The sequence below is a fragment of the Stylophora pistillata genome, chromosome 2 (assembly GCF_964205215.1).
Source record: "Stylophora pistillata chromosome 2, jaStyPist1.2, whole genome shotgun sequence".
Lineage (NCBI taxonomy): Eukaryota > Metazoa > Cnidaria > Anthozoa > Scleractinia > Pocilloporidae > Stylophora > Stylophora pistillata.
Window position 1 is genome coordinate 17,865,855 of NC_142520.1, and position 22,020 is coordinate 17,887,874.

General features: G+C 39.8%; 1 protein-coding gene and 2 pseudogenes across 1 annotated transcript in view; 1 reads left to right on the forward strand and 2 right to left on the reverse strand.

The window, feature by feature from the left end:
- Positions 1-21,018, reverse strand: part of LOC111344265 (uncharacterized) — a 29,534-nt gene extending 8,516 nt beyond the window's left edge. Inside the window, exons 1-4 of the mRNA XM_088750401.1 lie at positions 20,973-21,018; positions 19,796-20,125; positions 2,669-2,917; positions 470-593 (exon numbers count right to left, since the gene is read on the reverse strand). Coding sequence (XP_088606527.1) covers positions 470-593; positions 2,669-2,917; positions 19,796-20,125; positions 20,973-21,018 — 749 coding nt within the window. The remainder of the gene's footprint in view (positions 1-469; positions 594-2,668; positions 2,918-19,795; positions 20,126-20,972) is intronic.
- The window catches only part of LOC148737496 (uncharacterized), a 221,608-nt pseudogene that overhangs the window by 33,006 nt on the left and 166,582 nt on the right, over positions 1-22,020 (forward strand).
- Positions 4,599-6,317, reverse strand: LOC148737498 (uncharacterized; annotated as a pseudogene).

The window sequence follows — 22,020 nt, forward strand, 5'->3', positions numbered from 1 at the left end:
TACTCCAGGCTTTGTTACGAAATCATGGTTTTCAAAGCTGATTACAAATACTGTTATTTGTTATTCAAAATATCTTTTTGTTATTCAAAATATCATTGCCAGTACCTGTTACAATATCGTTACACCTAGCCCTATACACAATAGAGGTGTGTATTATTCCTGAAAATGTCTTGTGACAAGTCGTTCAGCTGGTTGTCACTCAAGTCCATGTTAAGAAATCATTACAACTGTGTTTGATAAGTACAGTTTTCAAAACTGATGACAATATACTCTTTTTTATCAATTGTACGTCATTATCGGTACCTATTACGATGCAGTTATAATTATGCGAAACAGATTTATTTAAACTGATCTAGAAATAGTTACCACTCAGTTAAATGAAAAATGACACTCACTTGCTCCATAATCTACACTTTACTCTACAACTAACAGGGCACCTAAACATTCCATATCTCTCATTTATACTCACAAGTTTGCTGTGGCGAGGGGAATTTTCCATGGAAATGACATTAATTCTTTCCCTCTACAGTTCACCCGCAGCAGATTGTTGTTTGTTCCCTTTAAAACATTGCACTCACATGGGCCTGGGCACTCTGGATTTTAGACATAAAGGACCCTTCAATAAATTTGATGGCTTAAGAAAGCATGATTAACATAATCACAGAGTTTGCATTGCAATGGAAAAGGAATTATTTTAAAAACGAGGAAAACTTGCTCTTGGACAAAAGGGAGATAGTCTACAAAGAAATACAAACACTACGAAAATGTTGCCCTAAAAATTAAAAAACCAAAACAGTCGATGATTCATGATGGAGAAGAACGAGAGAAGAAGATTGAAAATTTTAGCAAACTTAAAGTTGCGAAATCCCTTAAGGTGGCTGGTACCAGTTTCCTCGCGCGGGGAACAGGTCACTCTTGCGTGAAGCTCGAGAGAAACGTGCGAAAGAAGCGCGAGATCAAAAAGATGAAAATTAAAAAAAAAAAGATGGCGGCGCGTGGTTTCTTTTCTGATTTTGTAAGAAGTTTACCTAAGAGCGTGTATTTGATGTGTTGAGCGGCCACTGTGAATGCAGGAGATAGAAACTAAGATAAAGAAGACGATTTTCAGAGAAGCAAAGGTTGCTTCACTTCATATCTAAAAGAAATATTCAACCGAAAAAAGAAGAACTCAAGTGAAGGATAATCTCCCTGAAGTGAAAGAAGACCTTGAAACTTCAAGGAAAATAATATGATGTAACCAGAACTCGTGTGTAGAATTTTTAAGATGAGCCCGGGAGGCTTTCTTTGCCAGCTGTTTAATGATTTTCTTAGCAGTAAACGCGAATTTACATCTGTAAACATTAGATCGTAGGCGCTCGCGCGAGCACACGCACCTGTCAGCGGTAGCTATAACAGATCATGAGGAAATGTCGATCTTATAGAATCCAGATTTTTAAATGCGCGAGGACGCGCGTGGAAATTGCTAAACTCACGAAAGCTATTGCATGAAAACACATCCGGTGACCCCTTCTTTTTATTGTTCCAATATAACAATAACGTCGAAAGGAATCATCAGAAATAAAACTAGAAAATTCTACGGAAGGAAATTTGCGATGTGTGAAAATTGCCTTTTTTCTAAATTTTCTGAAATTGTGCTTTGTTAAATTTTTTAAAAACCTTTGTGCATTATCCTTTTCAAGTGCCAAAAGCAATCACTGAAAAAAAACACGGGGTCACCGGGTTACTTTTCGAATGATTTAAGCCACAAGCTACAAAATGCGTCTGAATAAATGCGTCTCCTACGAAAGCGTTGCCATGGAAACTACAAGTGACGAAATGACACTTATTTTTGAATAACCAATTATTATATAATTCAACTCTGTAAAAGTGTTCAACTGGCCTTGAACAGTCTTCTTGTTGTATTCTTTCAAAGTTACAAACTATCAAAGAGATGAAAACTGGTACCAGCCAACTTAAACGTGAAGTATCCGCTTCATAATAGGTACGGGTTAATCATATAGGTACAGATTAATCATATGGGAAAAACAGATAGGCGTATAACTAAGGGAATTTTCTTTGTCTTTACTCGGTTTCCCTTTCCACCTCGTTCGAGAAAACAACCTCTTAATTAATTAGCCTTTAGGGTAGACAGACTTCAAAACAGCATTCTCCTCAAAATATATGGCAATACAGAGAGGTTCTTAAGAGGCAAATAAACATCGAATAACTATGATAAACAGGTCTCAGGCTCAGCTCGTGCGATGTGAATGCGATAAAATCAGTGCCTTTAAATTAAACATCTGATCCCAACTGAAAGGAGGCAGGCCAGTTGGCAATATAATGCCATAATAAACTAAGGGGCAACCAAGAACAAATTTAATGAAAGAAAGTATGATCCTATCGAATAACTAATTAACATAATGTCATTTACAAGTTCCTGATTTATCATAGTCTGGAGGACTAGGGCAGCTTGAGGCCGAGAGCGACTACATCACGGGCAACGACCCGGGGAGGAGAGATAATTAGAAATTTTACACGATGCTAAGAAATTTTACACGATGCTAAGAAATTTTACACGATGCAAAGAAATTAAACAAGATGTAAAGAAATTAATTAAACAATACAGGCTAAGGTAATACAATCAATAGTTTATATGTTTCTATCACACTGATGTAAGAAAAATGCTTACTTTCAATGGTGAGGCTGATTTCTCTCCTTGATATCTTTTCATTTCTTCGTATCTCGCAGCTGTAATTCGCATTATTTTCTGTAGCTACAAGAAACTGATATCGTACACTGGTACTATTTTGTACAACGACACCATTTTTCTTCCATAGAATGTATGGAGCCGGCGCACCTTCCACCGGGCACCACAAGGTGGAAGTTCTGTTCAAAAATACAGCCTGTGTCTTGCGTACTTCTTTCATGGTTGGTGTGACTGCATAAAGTAATTGATAAAAAAAAATATTTTAGGGAAAGTAACTGTTAGATTAATCTGTACCGTAGAGAATGAGCAAACTGTAGGCATGATACGTAAATTTAAAACATCGTGCGTACAATTTTGAAAATGTCATTGCAATTTAAGAACAATTCATAACTTTTCTTTTTCTTTTCTTTTTTTATTTTTTTGACGGCAGTCACGAAGAACTTTTCTCATTCTCTTCCTCTGTCTATTTCTCCATGTCTATCTATGGCTGTTAGTCTGTCTATTTTGATTTAACAAATAGAAAACCCCTGACTGTGCTATGTTCTGTTTTAGAGCACGCAGGAAGAGGCTAGAGCACTAAAGAGGTGTAGGGAGAAACACGAGACATAATAAGCTAAGGGTTAAAATTTTGGCAATTTTATTATGCTAATGCTTAATTTTTTACGGTTAGCTTCTCTTTTTATGACTTACGGTTAAAATATGTCAATTTTTATACCTAACGGCTGATTTTTTTTGCCGATTTACGGCTAACAGTTAACCTCATCGAGACCCACAAAAACTGGAGCTTGGGAAGGGCAGTTGAACGTGATTTTGTCCAAGAGGGGCGGGAACCAATCTTCAAAAGTTAAATTCCCGGGGGGAGGCCGTATCGATGCTTTTCCATTTAATTAATCGGCGCATTATTTTTTTTATTTTAGCGCAATAGTTTCAGTATCCCTCCGTCTAACGATGTCATCTATAGTCACCGAAAAAAATTGTGCCACAGTGTCTTCATTCACTCACAACTGAGTCTACAAATTTTCCATTAAAATTAGCTATCATAGGGGTTTTCAAGGAGTTGGGGAGAGGTCCTGCTACAGTTGTACAATGGATTTCAAAGTTTTTCAAACACGGTAGGCAGTCGATCGAATTGAGGCGTTAGTCGGAAACGACCTATTACGGCTTCTCCTTCTAGTTGACAGCAATGAGAACGCGGAGACGTGGACTTCTCATTTTCGATTTAACTTCGAAACTTGACTTTTCACTCATGTGCTAATGGCCTGCTGACTACTCTGTCGTCATAAAATTTGATTTTATACTTAAGAGACAGACATTCGAATAGAATCACACACTATGCTTACTACAAATACAGTATCAGTCTGATGGAGAATTCGCCGAGCAGTCCAATGTTGCCTCGTCGATCTAGCGCGTAGCGGTGGTGATTTCTCGCCGTCCGCAAATGATATGTCGCCCAGTGTAAACGAGATATCGTTAGGCGGCAGCATCTCGTTGAATGTAAACGATGTATCAGGGAGGCGAAAACGATATATCGCTGAACTGCAGAGACATATCTCGCCCCATGTAAGGTAATCCAAGAGAGTCTTGGATTCCGGATTCCACACTGTGGATCCCAGATTCCCTGTCTGTGGACTCCGGATTCCCTGTCTGCGGATTCCGGATTCCCTGTCTGTGGATTCCGGATTCCACATTTGTGGATTTCGGATTCCATAAGTGGCTGGATTCCAGATTTCCACATTCTATTTTCCCTTTGTACTTGGTTTTCACAAAGAAAGCTTTTTCTTTTTCTTACCGGAAGTGTACATTGTCTTTTATAAAATGTAAATATAAAATATAAATATTTTCCTAACCCGACAGGATTGTGAATATATGAGCGGTTTCTGAAGTCAATTGAGTCAACATCGTTGTGGAAATACTAACATGGAATGGCTATTCTAATTTTAATAATAACAACAGCGTCAACAAGAAAAAAGAGGCACGGTACACATTGCCAAAATCAGTGCTTTTCATGTTCAAACATAATTCGTCTCCGAATTGTTTAATTGCCACACAGAAATGTAACACTTCAGTTACAGCTTAGCAAAAAATAGCGTGAAGATAGTCCAATTACTATAATACCAGTTACGCACGCAACAGAAAACATTTATCTTGGAATAAACCGTGTCGTTCTCCGTCCTGATAAACTAACTCCCGGCAGTCTTATCGGGAGGGATACTTCTCCCTCATCCTGCAGTTTCATTCTCATTGTCATCAACATCGCCATAGTCTCCACTAGCAATTCTACTGCCAGTTATCCTCCTCTGTTGTTAAAATGATGTCTGATCTATCTGAAGAAAAGTCGAGTACTTGGGTTAGAATGCACTTGGGGGAATTCCCACTACAGACATCACCGGAGGTGTATGTTAGTAAATCACTTGTCTGGTTTAGGCACTTTAGGAATAACCTTTGCTGCACAAAATTTCTACCATTCACTTCTACTTGTACATCCTCCAGAAGACCTGCCAGCCAAAAAGGTGAGATATCTCTTCACGGTTGTGTCTTACTGCCAATATGTTGTCTTTTTGGTAAATGGTTTGCACCCGTACAGCCGTACTCCGCAGTGCCACATTAGCATCCAGGACTCGGCAGGCTGTTGTTACGTCTTCGCTCCCCTCTAACGAGGCTGTGATGGTAGTGGGACACATACTAGGTGCATAAGGAAGGGTGCCAGTTAGCTCTTTCGTTTTTGAGCGGATATTTTCCTGTCTTACGCCTCTTTCATACTCCCCAGCAAATTCTCGCATCACAGTTTCCCGCCTTGAGTCTTCTTCTTTAGTACCTGTTCCTTCAGTTATTGCTGACTGCTTGTTTGGTCACCTCTTGATATTTGGGGGTTCGCCTTTGATAATTTTCTCTGGATAAAATGAATTGGGCCCAGTGAAGTATAAGAAATCTTTCTGATAAATGCGCAGGATATCGTCTTCCACGCAGCGCGCTCTTCCGTAAGCGTAATTAGCCACTGTAGTCATGTCGTGGTCTGCTCGCATCCCTTTGAAATAGCATTCCACGCCCAAAGTTGTCATACTTTCGAAACAGATCCTATCCAGAAGGTGACTACTGACCCAATCTCCGGTAGCGTGTTGGTAAGGCTGGTCCGCGATTCCAGCACTATGAGGAAGGATTGTCGGGCACATCGAGGTATGGTCACGTTGGGACCGTTGGTATTCCGCTTGCCCGTCCTCTCCAGGGCTTTGTCTTCGGGGTTAGAGAGAAATGCCACCAACTCCTGGACAAACTTCACATGATCTTCAAATGTACGTGGTAAGTCTTCTTCTTTGGCTTTCTTGTCGAGTCGGAACACGTTTGCCTATTGGGACATCTTACTTTGTAGGGGGATCAGTCCCTTTGCTGACGTCAACATTTTTACTTCTTTTGTTACCGGTATCGTATATAAAAACGGTGTTCGATATACGCATAAAGCAGTAGGCTTGTTCCATCAACTTTGGACACCATCACGATGGCCTGCAGTTTCTCCACACACTTTTGTTAGGGTTTCTGTACCCCCAAGCATCTCGTCTTCCTTCAAGCTGAACAGTTCGTGTTCTTTGCTGGAGGACAAGAACACGGTTCCACCATCTGTCACTGCAATACCCATGAGGCCTGAAATTACCGACACCGGAAATCGCCACCAAGGTTTATATTCCAGTTTTCCCGAGCCGTTGCCAATCACTTCTTGCGTAAAAACTTACGAAGCCTACAAAGTGGAGTGGAACTATGGTGCCTACTTCTTCTTGCCGATATTATCTGTCGTTTAACTTAGAGGTCAGTTGATGTGACCAATTCTGCCGGGGGAAGTTTTATTGTCTGGAGCTTCGACATGATATCAGGAGAGTTTCCTTGACAGCTGGATTACTTCCCATGTTGTGAAAACAATTATAAAGACGTTACGCTTTTTCTTCGCTTTTTTAGACACGTTTCTTCACTTTCTGATGTTACACGGAAAATCTAACCAGATTTATGATTGGATATGAGCTTTATGTGGGTTCTTAATTTGATTCTTTGAAAACTGATCAGGTTTTTAAAAAGGAACTGGGATATTCACGTGCTATTCACTACCTCACCCCTCCCACACTCGCTATATTTTTGAGGCAATCCGTATCTTAAAAAATTGCTTTTTTTCTTTAAACATGTAAAAATATTTTAGTTGAATTCGGTTTAATTTTTCTTTATCAATAAAAAAAGAGATACCCCGACCCTCGACAATTTTACCCTCGCGCTCGACATGAATCCCTCGAACCTCGACCCTTAGACAGTTAGACAGTATGTTCGTTTCATTGATGAACTGCTCGATTGAATTATAATTTATATGAAAGGTATAGAAACGCTGTCACCGAATACAATTTTGATCGCAGAAATGCTTCAGTAATGTGTTCGCACAACCACCGCTTGTTGAGCAGAGAACACGAACAGAACAAACAACAACAACTCCACAGACCTTGAACTTTTCTTTTCTTTCTCCGCTTTTCTCTCTCTCTTTCTTGGACTCCTCTACATCAATTTGTAAGATAGTTAGCTCATGATTCTGATCATGATCGAAACAGACAGATAATTACGGTGGCCCATAGGGGACATGACACATTATTTTTATCGCGCGATAAAGGATAGATTATCGCGCGATAAAGGATAGATTATCGCGCGATAAATGGAAATTATCGCGCGATAAATGGAAATTATCGCGCGATAAATGGAAATTATCGCGCGATAAATGGAAATTATCGCGCGATAAATGGAAATTATCGCTCGATAAATGGAGATTATTGCGCGATAAATAATAAATTATCGGGCGATAATTTTTCTTATTAAAAACTGGATCATTGGATAATGCTATTCAAGACTTTTATTGGCTTAGCCATTATGGTATATCAGCCAATAAACCATAATCTACAAATATGGTAAGCGTAGGCGTCAGCTTAAAATCAAAAGGGAGCTAAAAAGTTCAGTTTCTTCTTACAAAATAATAATTTCTTGGGGGTGTTTTTAATAAAACAAGTATTCCACTCGCGCTTGTTGGATAGGAGATGATTATAGCCAACTCGGCGCTACGCGCCTCGTCGGCTATCTATCATCTCCTATCCAACGCGCGCTCGTGGAATAATTGTTAATTATTATCGCGCGATAATTTTCATTACCGCGCGATAATATTTACTGTCGCACGATGATTTATCATTTATCGCGCGATAATTTTTATTATTATCGCGCGGTAATTCTTATTATCGCGCGATCATTTTTATCATCGCGCGATCATTTTTTATTATCGCGCGATCATTTATTATTTATCGCGCGATGAATGGGAAACTTGTCAGGTCACGCAATCGGCTGTCACGCACGTTGTTTCCGTGGACAACAATGGCTGCTACAGTTGAGGGGGTATGTTTTGAGGTCAATAGTTCGTTTTATTTACTTAAAAGGATCATCTAGCAGTTCGTTGCAATACTACGACATATAGCTCTTTAAATCAGCGCAGTACACCTTAATTTTACGAAATCCTACGAGACGCTTTCAGGGATGACTTTCAGTGTCTGAGAATAAGAGTGGATTATCTAATATTTATGATTACATTGCAGGGTTGTAAATCTCTAGGAGGCAGATGTGTCGACAAGAGCGTTGTTTTCAGGTTTCGTGAACAGAAGGTGAGAATGATAGCTGTATATACATAGTGAATGTAAACCATTTAGTTGTTTAACGGTCACGTCTGATTGAAGTTCCTCGAGCAGGAGTTAAGTTGATCTACAAATATCTGAAATACCGTATTCATTTTGTAAAAATAATGATGAAGCGTTTAAGAGTAAAGCGGGAACACGGAAATATACAATGGATCTGTTGTCAGTTTTATCGCGAAAGATATTGCACAATTTTCTTATCATGGCAGTCACTTTGTAAACATAATATAAAGTAAAAGTACTGAACACCCATATATACTAGCTCAATAGGGCTCTTAAGTAACTATGCTCATCACGAGCGTTTGCGATTGAGTCGCCGAGGGAGGAACGAAAGAACAAGCAGAATGAAAGGAATTATTATTATTTTTTTTTTGGCAGCGATTTCGTGACACTTCATAGGCTCCCACGACGGCGTTATTAATAGAGGATCGTCTTACACACGTGGGGAAGAATGCTACGCAATCTCCTAAAAATCCCAGCTTTTGAAGGCTAGCCCCGTCACGAATCCTTGATTCCCTACTATATTGCCTTAGCTCTATCATGGATCCTCGTTGTGCAAACATTATAATTATCGTTTTTGTTATCGTTACTATTTATGGTTATGTATTTTTATTTAAGATGGACAGTTCTGCCGTGATATATTGCCCTGAGTTCTTCCTGATGGAACTGGGGTTAAAGACAAAAGGTGACCTGTACGCTCTCCGTCTGTTTTGCGAGAGGGAAGAAAAGAAGGGGAAAAATAAGGACATAGAGGAGAGAAAACAATATTTGATTGAAGAACTAAGATCAACTAAGGGATCACGTCACTGCATCGGAGAGCAAAAAAGCTTCCTCGACTTCCAACGCTAAGTCACGATACCGAAAGTTCGAAATTGGCTGGCTGCACTTCTCGGAGGAGAAGGGAGGATACCTCGCAATAAGACAATCTACTGGGGGTGGAACGAGGTCAGTTTCGTTGCCTGGGATTAGCGGGACGTCCGACATTATTGACGAGGCTCGCAACTTGTTTTTTCCTCAAGGTGGATCTGCGTTTGGAAGATGGCTAGAAATGGATTCTGATTGAGCTAACCTTAGTGGCGAGAAGATTGATAAGCTTCTCACCCCTGAAGGGAAAGAGATAAAATTCTCCGTTCATTCATATTTCAATCTTTACAAGCTTACCCGTGTTCGCCTGTATCTGAAAACAAAAAGAAAAGAACGTCTATCAGAGGAAACGAAAGTAGGAGAGTTGTACTCCGAGGTGAGGAATTCTGGGCTTTTAGGAAGCTCGCAAGAACGGGCCCAACTCTAAGAGACGCAAGATGAAAAGTACGAAGAAAGCTTACGCATCGATCGCGCAAAAAAGAAGCAGAAAGAAGAAGCGTGGATGGAAGAAATTAGGAGAGCTAGGAATGTCGAAGGAATTTACACCACTCGCTTAGGTAGAGTGTTGGAGGAACCGGGCATAGATGCGCCACAAGTTTATGTTCGTGTGCGTCACATCGACTTGGGAATGGTTAAGCAAGCTTCCGAACCATACCAAACAGTGGCTGCAGTGTACGATTGGATTGGCTCGCTACAGTTATCTCCAGTTTACTTCTCCCTCTGCACTGCATCAGGTGATGTGTTAGACCCCTCCTTACTTGCAGAGGATGCGGAAGGTAAAGTCCTTTTCATGGAACCGAGAGACGATCCAATTCCATTATGCGATGACGACCTAGAAATTATATTTAAAGGATTTGGCCAAACATGGAAATGTCGAACCTGCACCAGACGACTCTCTCTTCGCCCTCGGCGAAATAGGGACAACACCGCCCTTAAATCTATTAGCTGAGGAGGCGGATAGCGAGGAGGATGGCAGTCCAAAGTAAGTAACTTTAAAATTATCCTTATTTCGGTATCGATATAAAATACCCCTCTTTCTTCTTAAAGAATAGCAGGATCACGTAAAGTACATCTACGGAATAAGTGGACGTTATCCCACGTCAAAACAGTGAGGTGGAGGTCAGTGATCAAAAACAAAGAAGAATATTTGCTCTTCAGTACTTGTACCTAGACTCTATTATTAATGTCTTCATTATTAAGAAAACATTCCTGTCCAAAAGGCAACTAAGTAAGCGTGGCCAAAGTGATACCCTTAAAGTTATACTCTTAAGTGCGCCGCTGTCCACCTCTCCTTCCGCAATTTTTAGCCAATCGCCATTACTTTCGTGCCAACCTTATCGCTTGGCTAAGTTATTATCCATTATATATTATTTTATCTAGGACAATTTGTGCTGGTTCTTGCGGTAGCAAGGGATGATTTTACTGAATCAGTAGTATTAACTATGTACTTTTCAAAATTGTTCTTGCAGTAACGGAATTGCTCCAAGGCGCAAAAAGAAGAAAATGGTTGGTTTTGTTGATATCACTGCTGTTATTATATATATATAAGGATGATAATGACGATACAAACTGGTACTCTTTCGCCCACGACGCCCATACAATCAACATATAATAGCTGTTTGTTGCTCTTCACAGAAAAATAGCGCTCCCTTGACTAGGACGGGTACCAGCAGCTTATCGGCAGACCGAGGACGGCAGTTCCGTCAGAGCTACTTAGCCCAGTTAGCGCTAGAACAGGTCAGGAAGATATATAAAGAAAACATACTGTAGACCGATTAATGATGGCGGTTTTTTTTTTCAGGCAAAATCTTTATCACTGAAGTAACGGCAATTTAAGTTTCGATTACTTGAATATATCGTTTTCCATATATTAAAATTCAGACTTATTCCCGAGGTTTGGGGAATAAAACGGAAGAAATAGTATTAAGGTTGAGGAATGAATAAGTGATTCTTTTGTTTTATTCCCCAAAGGCTCGGAGCATAGTTAGAATTTTAGTATATCGAAAATGGCCAATTGGCCCTCTACTGACCGAGCTGTACACTGTCCCGTTCTAGTTAGGTGACCTTGTACAGTATGTCAAAGAAAAAGTTTGACTTGACAACATATTCTTATGACTGTCACAACCGCTCCAAACCTGCGCAAATAAGAAATTGGGATAGAAATTAACCACTGAGAAAGTGCAAGAATTTCCCTTTCTGCAATGTCTTTTACATTATTTCAAATATATCAAGTCAACGGTATCTTTGTTCCTATGTGTTATTTTTTGCTGGTGAGGTATCCACATAGGTGTCGGTTTAATTTCTGTGGGATGTTGAAAATTAGGCCTGAAACTCATCGGTAGCAGCAGGCTATTCCAGAGTAAAGTACTACTTGATAAACATAGAACTTGCAAATATTTTAAAATACTCGAATACTTCTAAGAAGAACGGGGGGTACCTTTTTTTCAGACGGAAGACAGAGATAAAAACCACGAGCTAGAGGGGAACAGCCAAACCGATACCCAGGTGGTGATGCCCACTGTTGATGTGCCCGCTGATGACGTTATCATGGTAGGTGACAATTCCACTGAGGAAGAGCAGCAAAGCAACTCAGAATCACATTGCAAGTAAGTCTCTCATTGGTACACACACTGGACGTGTTTGGGTGAACTTAATTTTTAATAGAGAATTTGCCTCTGTTTAAAGAAGGAAAACTCGTGACACCTATTTTTGACACATTCAAACCTTCCGCTCAAACCAACACGTCCTTAACTTGATGTAACATGTGAAAAAAAAAATTTTACAGGATCGTAAAGATAAGGAGAGTGCAAGTTATGAAGGATATGATAAGTCTTTTCAAAAACAAAGCTGTCGTTAACACCACTCTTAACGTGGTCATGATAAATTCTTTCGGAAAAGAAGAGGACGGACTGGATAATAGCGGCGTTTTCCTTGATGCACTATCTGCGTTTTGGAACTCTTTTTATGACTCGTGCACTAATGGCGAAGATGAGAGAGTTCCAGCCATCAGGCACGACTTTCAGGCTGCTGAGTGGGAGGCCATAGCCAGAATAATTGTGAAAGGGTATCAACAAGTTGTTTTTTTTTTCCAATTAAACTGGCCAAAGCCTTTACAATAGCCTGTCTCTTTGGCGAAGAAGCTGTTAAAGAAGATCTTTTGCTGGAATTGTTCCTGGCATACCTTAGTAGTGACGAAAGAGAACTGGTTAACCTCTTCCTGAATGGGAAGCTGGAGGAAGAACAAGAAAACGTATGGTTAGATCTTCTGGAACGCTTTGACTGTAAGGCTGTTCCCAAAGTGAAACAAGTCAAAGATGTCGTCTTGGAGATTGCCCACAAAGAGTTCATTCAAACTCCGAGATATATTGTAGACAGCTGGAGCACACCGTTGTCACCGCTACACCGCCAGTTTTCATCTCCAGATTGCCTTCTGGAGATCTTCGTACGAGGCAAGCCAACCAACGAGAAGATCATATCACTTTTCGAAGCAAACCCGGAGACCAGAGCACGGGAGGAGGCCTTATCCTACTTGAAACGCCTTGTTCGGGGAATGGAAGATGAGAAATTAACAAAGTTCTTGCGATTTTGTACAGGCTCTAATATGGTGTGCGTTGAAAAGATCACCATCAATTTCAACAACCTGGAAGGTGCGGAAAGGCGACCAGTCGCACACACCTACGGAGCAGTGCTGGATCTCCTTGCCACATATCCATCCTTTCCATTGTTCCGAGAGGAATGGAACAACATACTGTCCTCAGAGTATTGGGACATTGACTTCGTTTGAACTCGCAGTTAAATCTGCACACGAGAACTACGTCATTGCTGTGCATCTCGGAATACTTAGCAATCCTAAATAGGGCTAAATTTCACACAGTTTACTCTAACTGGGGTGATTATTACAAAGCGAATTGTTTAATGGATGTTTCACATTTATTCAGAGGAAATTGCGTTATTAGTATCAGTATTACTCGCTGTACTTATTCAGTAAAGTAAACGAAATTATAATTAAAGGAAGCTTTAGGGTATTTTTCGTGTTACCGTTCCAGTTATAGCTTTTAGATTTGAGAGGAATTGACATTTCGATGCTTATTGCATTTATTATAATAATAATTTATATAGTACTGACCGAAACTGTCCCGAGTGTTGGCAATTTATATAAGGCTTGATAACGTTTGATTTTTTAAGAATGAAAATCAACTATTTTGAAGTTTATATAAATATGTTTTAAAAACCTTGATTGATAATAAAATTAAACTGCTTTATAAAATCATTGGTTAACTATATATTCAGTCTAATTTTCATATAATAGACCGCGATCCGAGCCCGTGGAAACTTTATATTATTTATTTTATATTTTGTAATAGCTTTCTAATGATTGCAGAAGTTATACTGTTGTAAACTGAACTAACTTTGACACATTTGTCACCAGAACTGTCGGTCCTCTTTTGCCAGAAAGGCTTGGTACACGAAGAGAGAGTGGCATTGGGGACTCGTGAGGCTAGGTTTTCGAGTGTAATTTATTCCCCTTCAAAAAAACACATGATACAAAAACTAAACTAACTGTTGTGGATGTGATAAACTAGATCCACGAAAAGGTTACGGGCTTCTAGAGCAGTTGAAGGTTCTTGCAATTGTTGTTCTCGCATAATTATGTCAATCAATTCTCTGCATTCCTCCAAACAATATCTGGGGCTTGTTCTGACGCAGCATACACTATCAATCACATCAATGTCATCTAGGTCAACTTCTGTCCGGTAATCCGTTGCATTTGTCCATGCAGGAACATAATACAGTACATCTGGTCGGCCAGAAGGGGATTCTACATTATGCGAAGGTCTTATCCTGTGCAGATTCCAGTGTATGGCAACTTTGTTGAGCTCTCCTTGAATCAAAGGCATGAAACAGAATCTTAAGCATTCTAAGTGAACTGGGTCATGATCGCAAAAGATACCCTCGTCTCTCATGTCTTTAAAAAAGTCGATCCACCAGCTTGCATTACTTTTCTTCAGAAAAGTTCACCAAGCCTCTATCCGCTGATTGCTAACTGACTTTCCGTACATGAAACTTTTATCACCTGAAAATGTATCTTCCCACCCTGACGTCAAAAACCTTTGTATTCCCGCGACATAAACATTATCTGTTTCTGCATCTGCACGCACTATCCTCGGGACTCCACCAATTTCACGAATATAGTCTGTAAAATAATTAGCAATGATTTTTGGGTCGTTCTTTGTACGACCAACTTCTAATCAAAGAATACGTCGGCTGTAACCCTCGATAGCCCCATGTATGCAAAACCCAAATGGTTTGAGCTTCTCGTAACCATCCATGTGCCAATTGTAGTTAGGTCCTTTACCACGGTATTCTCTCCTTCGTAATCGCTTTGATGATCGTGAATGTACGCCAGAAGGATCCAATTCTTTAATTATAACTCGTACGGTCTCCTGGACAACAAGACCATAGTCAATTCGTAATCGCTGGTGCATTTGGCGATAACCAAACCCATTCCCACTTCCTTCGAATTCAGTTTCAATCGCATTTAAAGTTTCCTTGATGTCACTATGGTCTTTTCTTCTATGAAGACCCTGACGCCTAAGCACTCGTTTCAGCTGGCGCAAGCTTATTTCAATTTCATGAAAACACAAAAGAAAAGCGAGGATCTCTCAGTAAGCCAGATCGAGAGAAAAGTAGTGATTGATGATATCGTTCCTCTGGAAAGTATTAGGCAATCCATTGCCAACGTAAGGCGGTAATACAGCGCTGGATAAATGTATTATTCCAAAAAGTAAAAGTCCTTTTCAAGAATGCCTTAACAACGCCATCTTACCTTACTGTGTTGATTGCGAGACTAATATTACGCACATGCGGAGTGCGAAATATCGCAAGATAAAATTGAATTTATCGGGCGGTAATTTCCATTTATCGCGCGATAAATGATAGACAATTGCGCGTTAATAAATATTATCGCGAGATAATAAAAGTTATCGCGAGATAATAAAAGTTATCGCGCGATAATAATAAAAATTATCGCGCGATAAATGATAAATTATCGCGCGATAATAAATATTATCGCGCGATAATTTATTATTTATCGCGCGATAATTTCCATTTATCGCGCGATAGATTATCATTTATCGCGCGATAGATTATCAATTATCGCGAGATAATCTCCATTTATCGCGCAATGAAAAAAATGTGTCATGTGCCCTATGGGCCACCGTGCCTAAGGGCCACCGTTCGAGATGTCTCATTTCGACTGATTGAATCTGGATTGAATGAAAAATAGACCACGTCGACACCACTGGCAACATGTGATTCTTTGAGTGATACTAATGACATTTGCCTGAAAGAAGCCAGTAACTGCAACCACCGCGACTATTGACACTACTATTCGCTCCGACGAAGGGCTAACGCTCGAAACGTCAGGTTTTGTAATCGTTGCGGTGGCCAGTTGACCATTTCAAATGACTTTGTTGATGTATCCAAATTATATTGACACTACGTACAAGAATAAGGATACTTTATGTTATTATTCTTTGAATTTACCTAAAATCCAAAAATTAGTTCCAATTGCGCCCAAGCAGGAAAAGAATCTAAACCTCCGACTACAAAAGCGCAACGGGAAAAAAATTCGAAAAGCCCGGTCGAAAGGGTGTCTGATAAAAACCGATAGGAGGCCCTGGAACCATCACAACAGACTGGAGTACAGCAACCTATTGTGGATTGCAATGGTGGTTGGATTCCGGATTCCACAGACCAAAATTACCTGGATTCTGGATCCCGGATCACCTTACGTGGGGCGATATATCGCTGAGCTCAAACGATATATCACTCAGGGAAACGATGATTCGCGAGGAGCTGAACGATTTATCACCGATGTTAAAATAATACCACAGAATATAACGTCGTCGTCGTTGGCTCCCCTTCTGTATAGAGGATAGGTGTCCATTTCACATCATTGACTGATGATGAGTTCTGTAATGGCTGTAAATGCCAGTACGAGCCTTGAATTGTCTATCACATTCTGGACAACACAGGCCTGGTGGTAATTCTGTCCGTGGCTGTTCTTGTCTTTCTTTCTCCCTTTCCCTCTTCAGCCTTATGCCTTTTGAACGCTTTTCCTTAAACTTTTCCACTCCATCTTTTATTGCTTTCCTCCAAATAGTTCTGTTCATAGCCAGATTTTCCCATTTTTTAGTGTCAATAGCGCACTGGTTGAGGTGACTTTTCAGCCCGTCCTTGAATCTTTTCTTTTGCACTCCTACATCCCGTTTACCTTCTGTCAGTTCACTGTAAAACATCTGTTTTGGCAGTCTGTTGTTTTAGATCCTCACTACATGGCCACTCCAACTCAACTGGTTCCTCACAAACACGCTCTCCACACTATACACAGTTGCTTGTTCCAAAACCCTGAGATTAGTTCTCCTATCTAGCCATTTAATGGTCATCATTTTTCGTAAACGCCGTTGCTGGAACTTTTCTAAGGCTGCTATGTGTCTGCGGTAGATTTTACATGTTTGAGATCCGTATAGTAAGGTGGTTACAGCTATGGCTTTATACACCTTGATTTTTGTGTCTAACCTGATGTCTCGGTCTTGAAACACTCTAGTCTGGAGTTTCCCAAAAGCTGTAGCGGCTTGCTGTATTCGATGATTGACTTCTGCGTCCACATTTGCATGAGAAGATAAAGTGCTGCCGGGATACGTAAAGTTATCCACGTTCTCCAGGACTGTTTCTCCAATCTTTATAGATGGTGGGAATTTTAACTGTGTCTTTTGGAGAGGATTGGAAGAAAACTTGAGTTTTCTTGGCATTTATCTTTAAGCCGAGTTGTGTATATGCATAGTTAAAAGCATCCAGTATAGTTTGTAGATCTTCCTAAGTATGTGCTGCTATGGCATTGTCATCTGCATACTGGAATTCAACTATTGCAGATTTAGAGATCTTACTTTTTGCACGTAATCTTCGCAGGTTGAAGAGTTTTCCCTCAAAGCGAAATGCAATTTCAATCAACTGTACTGGTAGCCTTGGGTATGCAATGAGGAGCACGACTGATATACAACCATTTAGCCATTTAGCCATTTTTTTTTTAACCATTTAGACAACCTTGTTTCACTCCTGTCTTTACTTCAAACGGTAATACAGAATATAACGCCGATGTTTCGTTTGAAACAGTCTTCCAAGAAATATATTCTATACTATCTAATCAACACGTTAATCAAAAGTGTTATTTTCTTGGCCGAAAACAATAAAACTTTTTTTTGCGAGTGAAATAGTTTCTGTCTTGCGTGACAAACGCTTGAGTTTGTCAAATCTGGAGCAGTATCAGACTGCTTCCCGTCTTCGACGTCTTCGACAAAGAATATTCTACCTATTCATATAAATGATTGAGTTGTCGTCTTTCAAGTCCACAATTAAAATCTATTTAACCCTAAAACTTTCTTAAAATTTGAGTAAGTTCGGCTACATGCAAAGAAAAAAGGACGCCCCCGCTAGCTTTCGTTAGTGTTATTGTGAACAATTACGCCATGGGAAATGGACGAGAATTAGAAACGAAAGCACGGAATGTAGCTTCCGCCTTTAATCCATGTGTAGCGTTACAAGATAACGCACAAAAGAAATGTGTAGCGTTACAAGATGACGTACAAGAAATGTGTTACAAGATACCGTAAAAAAGAAAGAGAAATCGCAATAACGATCGCAATACAATCACGATCACAATTCACGTTAAAGAAGTGTTTTGCACACCAAAACAACTACGCTAAGATAAAACTCTCCCCAAGAAATCTCAAAGCATGTGCAATCCCACCAGAGATTGTCACGTGACATGAACGTAACGTAAAACCGGAGATATAATTAAAACGGAAATGAAACGGTAGTCACACGGATAAAAACCAATCTGCCGTCGTTAGCTACGTGAGCTTAGCCTACTGTTTTAATTGCCTAATCAAACACGGTGCTAACCGCTAAAATGTGCTTAGACATGATTCTGGATTTAACGACGGGGTACCCAATGAGAGTATGTCGTAACGTAAATAACGATGTTACGATTTTCACAAAGTTTAGGCTGGTTTTTCCGTACGAAAGTGAGAAGCAGTAAACTGATTTTACACCTCCTGAAACAGAATAATTTCCTGTTATTATGAGCCGAACATGCATTGATTTAAAGTGATACCGCATAGGGAAAACGATTTTTGAAAGTCTGCTGGAATATATTGGTGAGATATTGAAATATTGGTGATTTTAGAAAGCGTTCCATGAGCTCCAAATTAAATGAAATGGTCCCGTTTAAGACTTGAGTAACACCTTAATCCTTCCTATACAAAAATATCAAACTGGTACGAGCTTGCTTTCTTTAATTTGCGTTTATCATGAACAAAGTTCATTTGCTTATATCCGAGGCACCGATTTCCGCCATTTTACGGCTACCGACGCTCGTTCCAGTTTTCGTGAATAATCTAGAAAGAAGCAAGTCTAAATTTCTAAGTTCACTTTAAGGTATCTCTGCGAAAAATTTCAAGGTTTTTAATTTTCGACTGTGTGCAACATTTTTCGATTTTCACTCGGTCAACTCCAAAATTCGCTCTTAAGCTGTCAAAATGTCAAACCATCAAAGTTCACAATCTGCAATAGTTCACAACCTGAAATCGTTTGGAAAGTCTATGGGTGAACGGCAGCCGAATTCACAGGAACATGAAGATTGCTCGGGGTGACAGCGCCATAAAACTCAGCTACTGAGACTGATGTGGCCTTCTACTCATACATGTAGCAGCAAAAACGATATCAGAGCAGGCTCTTAGGTCATTTCACTCGAAGGGCGGGCGACGTAATTTCTGAGGCTTGCTACACTGCAATTATCAGAGACTGCCGTGATGAGCTAGCTGCGATCAACCCCAGCATGATTGCAGTCGCTCTGACACCGACATGACTTGCATGAATTTTAACATCTCTGCCAGTCTGTTTATGTTTTGCATCACTCCAGTTTTGTTCTGTTTTGTTTTTCTAACACGAAACTGTGTATGTAATATGGGTGTTAGCTGTGTTTGACTTTTATTACCGTACATCAGCCGTTTACGATCGAACTGAGTGTGAAACCTTTAAAACTCAGACTGTCCATTTCGTTTTCTCTTTAAGGGTTTTCGTCTCTGCTCACGTCATAGGAATGCAAATTACGGCGCTTGGCATGTTTACAACCTTTTTTTTTGGCTTTTCCGTCGCTACTTGTCGGCTCGCTTATTCCGAAATTTCACTTTTATTAATGGAATAAAATCAAGATATAGTAAAAACTGGCAGATGGCGAGAAAGCTTTTGCTCTGCTCCGTGTTTGAATCACAGAAAGAGCACGCTTTTTCAACCAACGAGAGCGTGTGTTCCATCTGAACTTAATCATAATGATAAAGCTACTTGGTAAGCTAATAAATACTGCAACATGCTGCTGGGCCATCGTTGCATTTCCTAAATATAATTTGATCTATATCGTGACGTTCCAGTTCAGTTTAAAGCTTTTAACCGTGTGCCTTATACAGAAAATTGCAAAAGAACATCATACCTGTTTGATTGAAAGATCTTTCCCTGTAGTTTGCTCTAAAAATAAACCCCCTAGAAGGGAAAAATCTTAACCACATGTATCGTCCACTGGATCGCACTACAATCGTTTTGTGATCTCCACAGAACACACCAAGAACACTGGCCGACTCACTAATGCCATCACGGATCTCAAGATAATAACCCGGAACACAAGGTTCCGGAAGCCATGGCGAGCTGTGTATGGTAAAGTTTAGTTCCACGTATTTTCCTTTTGGAACTGAAATACCATGTGAATCCCAAAACCAGGGAACTCTTTTCCATCCTTGGGCTTCTTGAGGATACTTCAACAAAACTGTAACAAATGAGACAAGTAAATTTCTCAGTTTACAACAACAACAAAAAAGTGATAGACAACATAAATAAATGTTAAATGATATCAACCCACAAAAAGAGAAAGTCTAAAGAGGAGGTCCACATCTCAAGTTCCGCCATGTTAGTCCCAAGGTCTTCTCTCAGTGTACAAGCACTCTAAAATCACTAGTTAGACCCCACTATGTTGAAAAGATCTTATGTTACAATACTCTGCACAGTCCACTACATACGTACGCAAACTAGCAGGAAAAGAACCTCCCCCATATGCCCTGACGATTGCAAACATTAACAGCAATCATTACTGTACCATTCCCAAACATACTACAAGGGTAACTGTACAAATTAAATATTTGATACAGGACAAAATTAAATAAAATTCTCAAGTTGGTCGCTCCTTGGAGCATTTACCCAAAAGCCGAAAAGAATTCCTTTTTCAGTGTTCGAGTTCAACAATCTGGTTAAGATTCAGCAAGCTTCTGCAGAACCGGGTTACCCTTCCAACTATGAAACTTCGGAGTGATTTTCGTTTAAAATTAGGTTTCCTTAAGTGAAGTGTTTTAGAGGATAAAGGAAAGTGGTTTATTGATGAACATAACATAACAATTGAATGTCATACCCTTGAGTCCCCACTCCGTCCCACTCTTCTCTCTTCCTTTCCTCTTTTCCTTCCTTCGCTCGCCCTTTTCCTAACCTCTCAAAACATCTTACCCCTCCTCCCCTCCCACGCTACTCATGGGCTCCTTTCCGTCCCATTAGACAACAGGTTCTAATGCTCATTACTTTAGCTAAAACTGTAGACAACAGTCGTATATAGCTGTGGTTCTTACAGAAAAAGAGGATGAAACTCCACTTAGCCACTGAAATTACCATCATCACGTGTTTCAGTTTGCTTTCTGTAGAAGTAAAGTTAGTGTGTTTAGTTTTGTCTCGCTTTGCATTCAGGATTAAAATTCAAATTAAATTTGAAAACAATCAGGTTTTTTCAAGCTCTCTCGTATATTTATAGCGGAGATGATTTCATCACAAATAAACTGCCTCTCACTTTCCGTCTGTTGTTTAGCGGCCTCTAGACAAGAAATATAGTGTTGCATTTAGAATTTTTGGAACACTCAACAAATGTCGTATAGCTTTTTTTCTTGCTCTCATACGATAAGTCCCTCATCCTGCAATTATATTTTTCAACGTTCACAAACTGGCTGCTTCTGGATCACTCACAGTTTCTGGGCAACCAGTCGATTTTAAATCGTCACGATTTATAAGTCACTCGATAAACGATTTAAAGCGAGACTCGTTTGGGATCACTCACAGTTTCTGGGCAACGAGTCGATTTTAAATCGTCACGATTTATAAGTCACTCGATAAACGATTTAAAGCGAGACTCGTTTGTTTGTGAATAGAAACGAGACTCGTTTATAGAAACGAGACTCGTTTTTAGGAACGAGACTCGTTTTTAGAAACGAGACTCGTTTTTAGAAACGAGACTCGTTTTTAGAAACGAGACTCGTTTTTAGAAACGAGACTCGTTTGTAGAAACGAATGCTCGTGTGCCAAACTTTGCTCTTGGCGCATGCGCGGATGTATATATTTCTTTTTTCCAGGGTAAAGATTTAGGTTCAAGATAAGCTGGGATTTTGCTGCAATATGTTAAGGTAATCTCTATTTTGTTTTTCTTGGGATTATAAAGTGCAGGGAAGGCCTTAACCGATATTTTTATAGAGCTTCTAGCATGAATTTCAGCACATAAAGTAGCACTAATTAATTAGCTAATTAATTAAGTTGAAATCTTGAATCGGATCCTATCCCATTACTAAAGTTACTTCATCTTTCCACAACGAGAGGGAAACCAGAAATTAAAACCATGAAAGATGTACATTT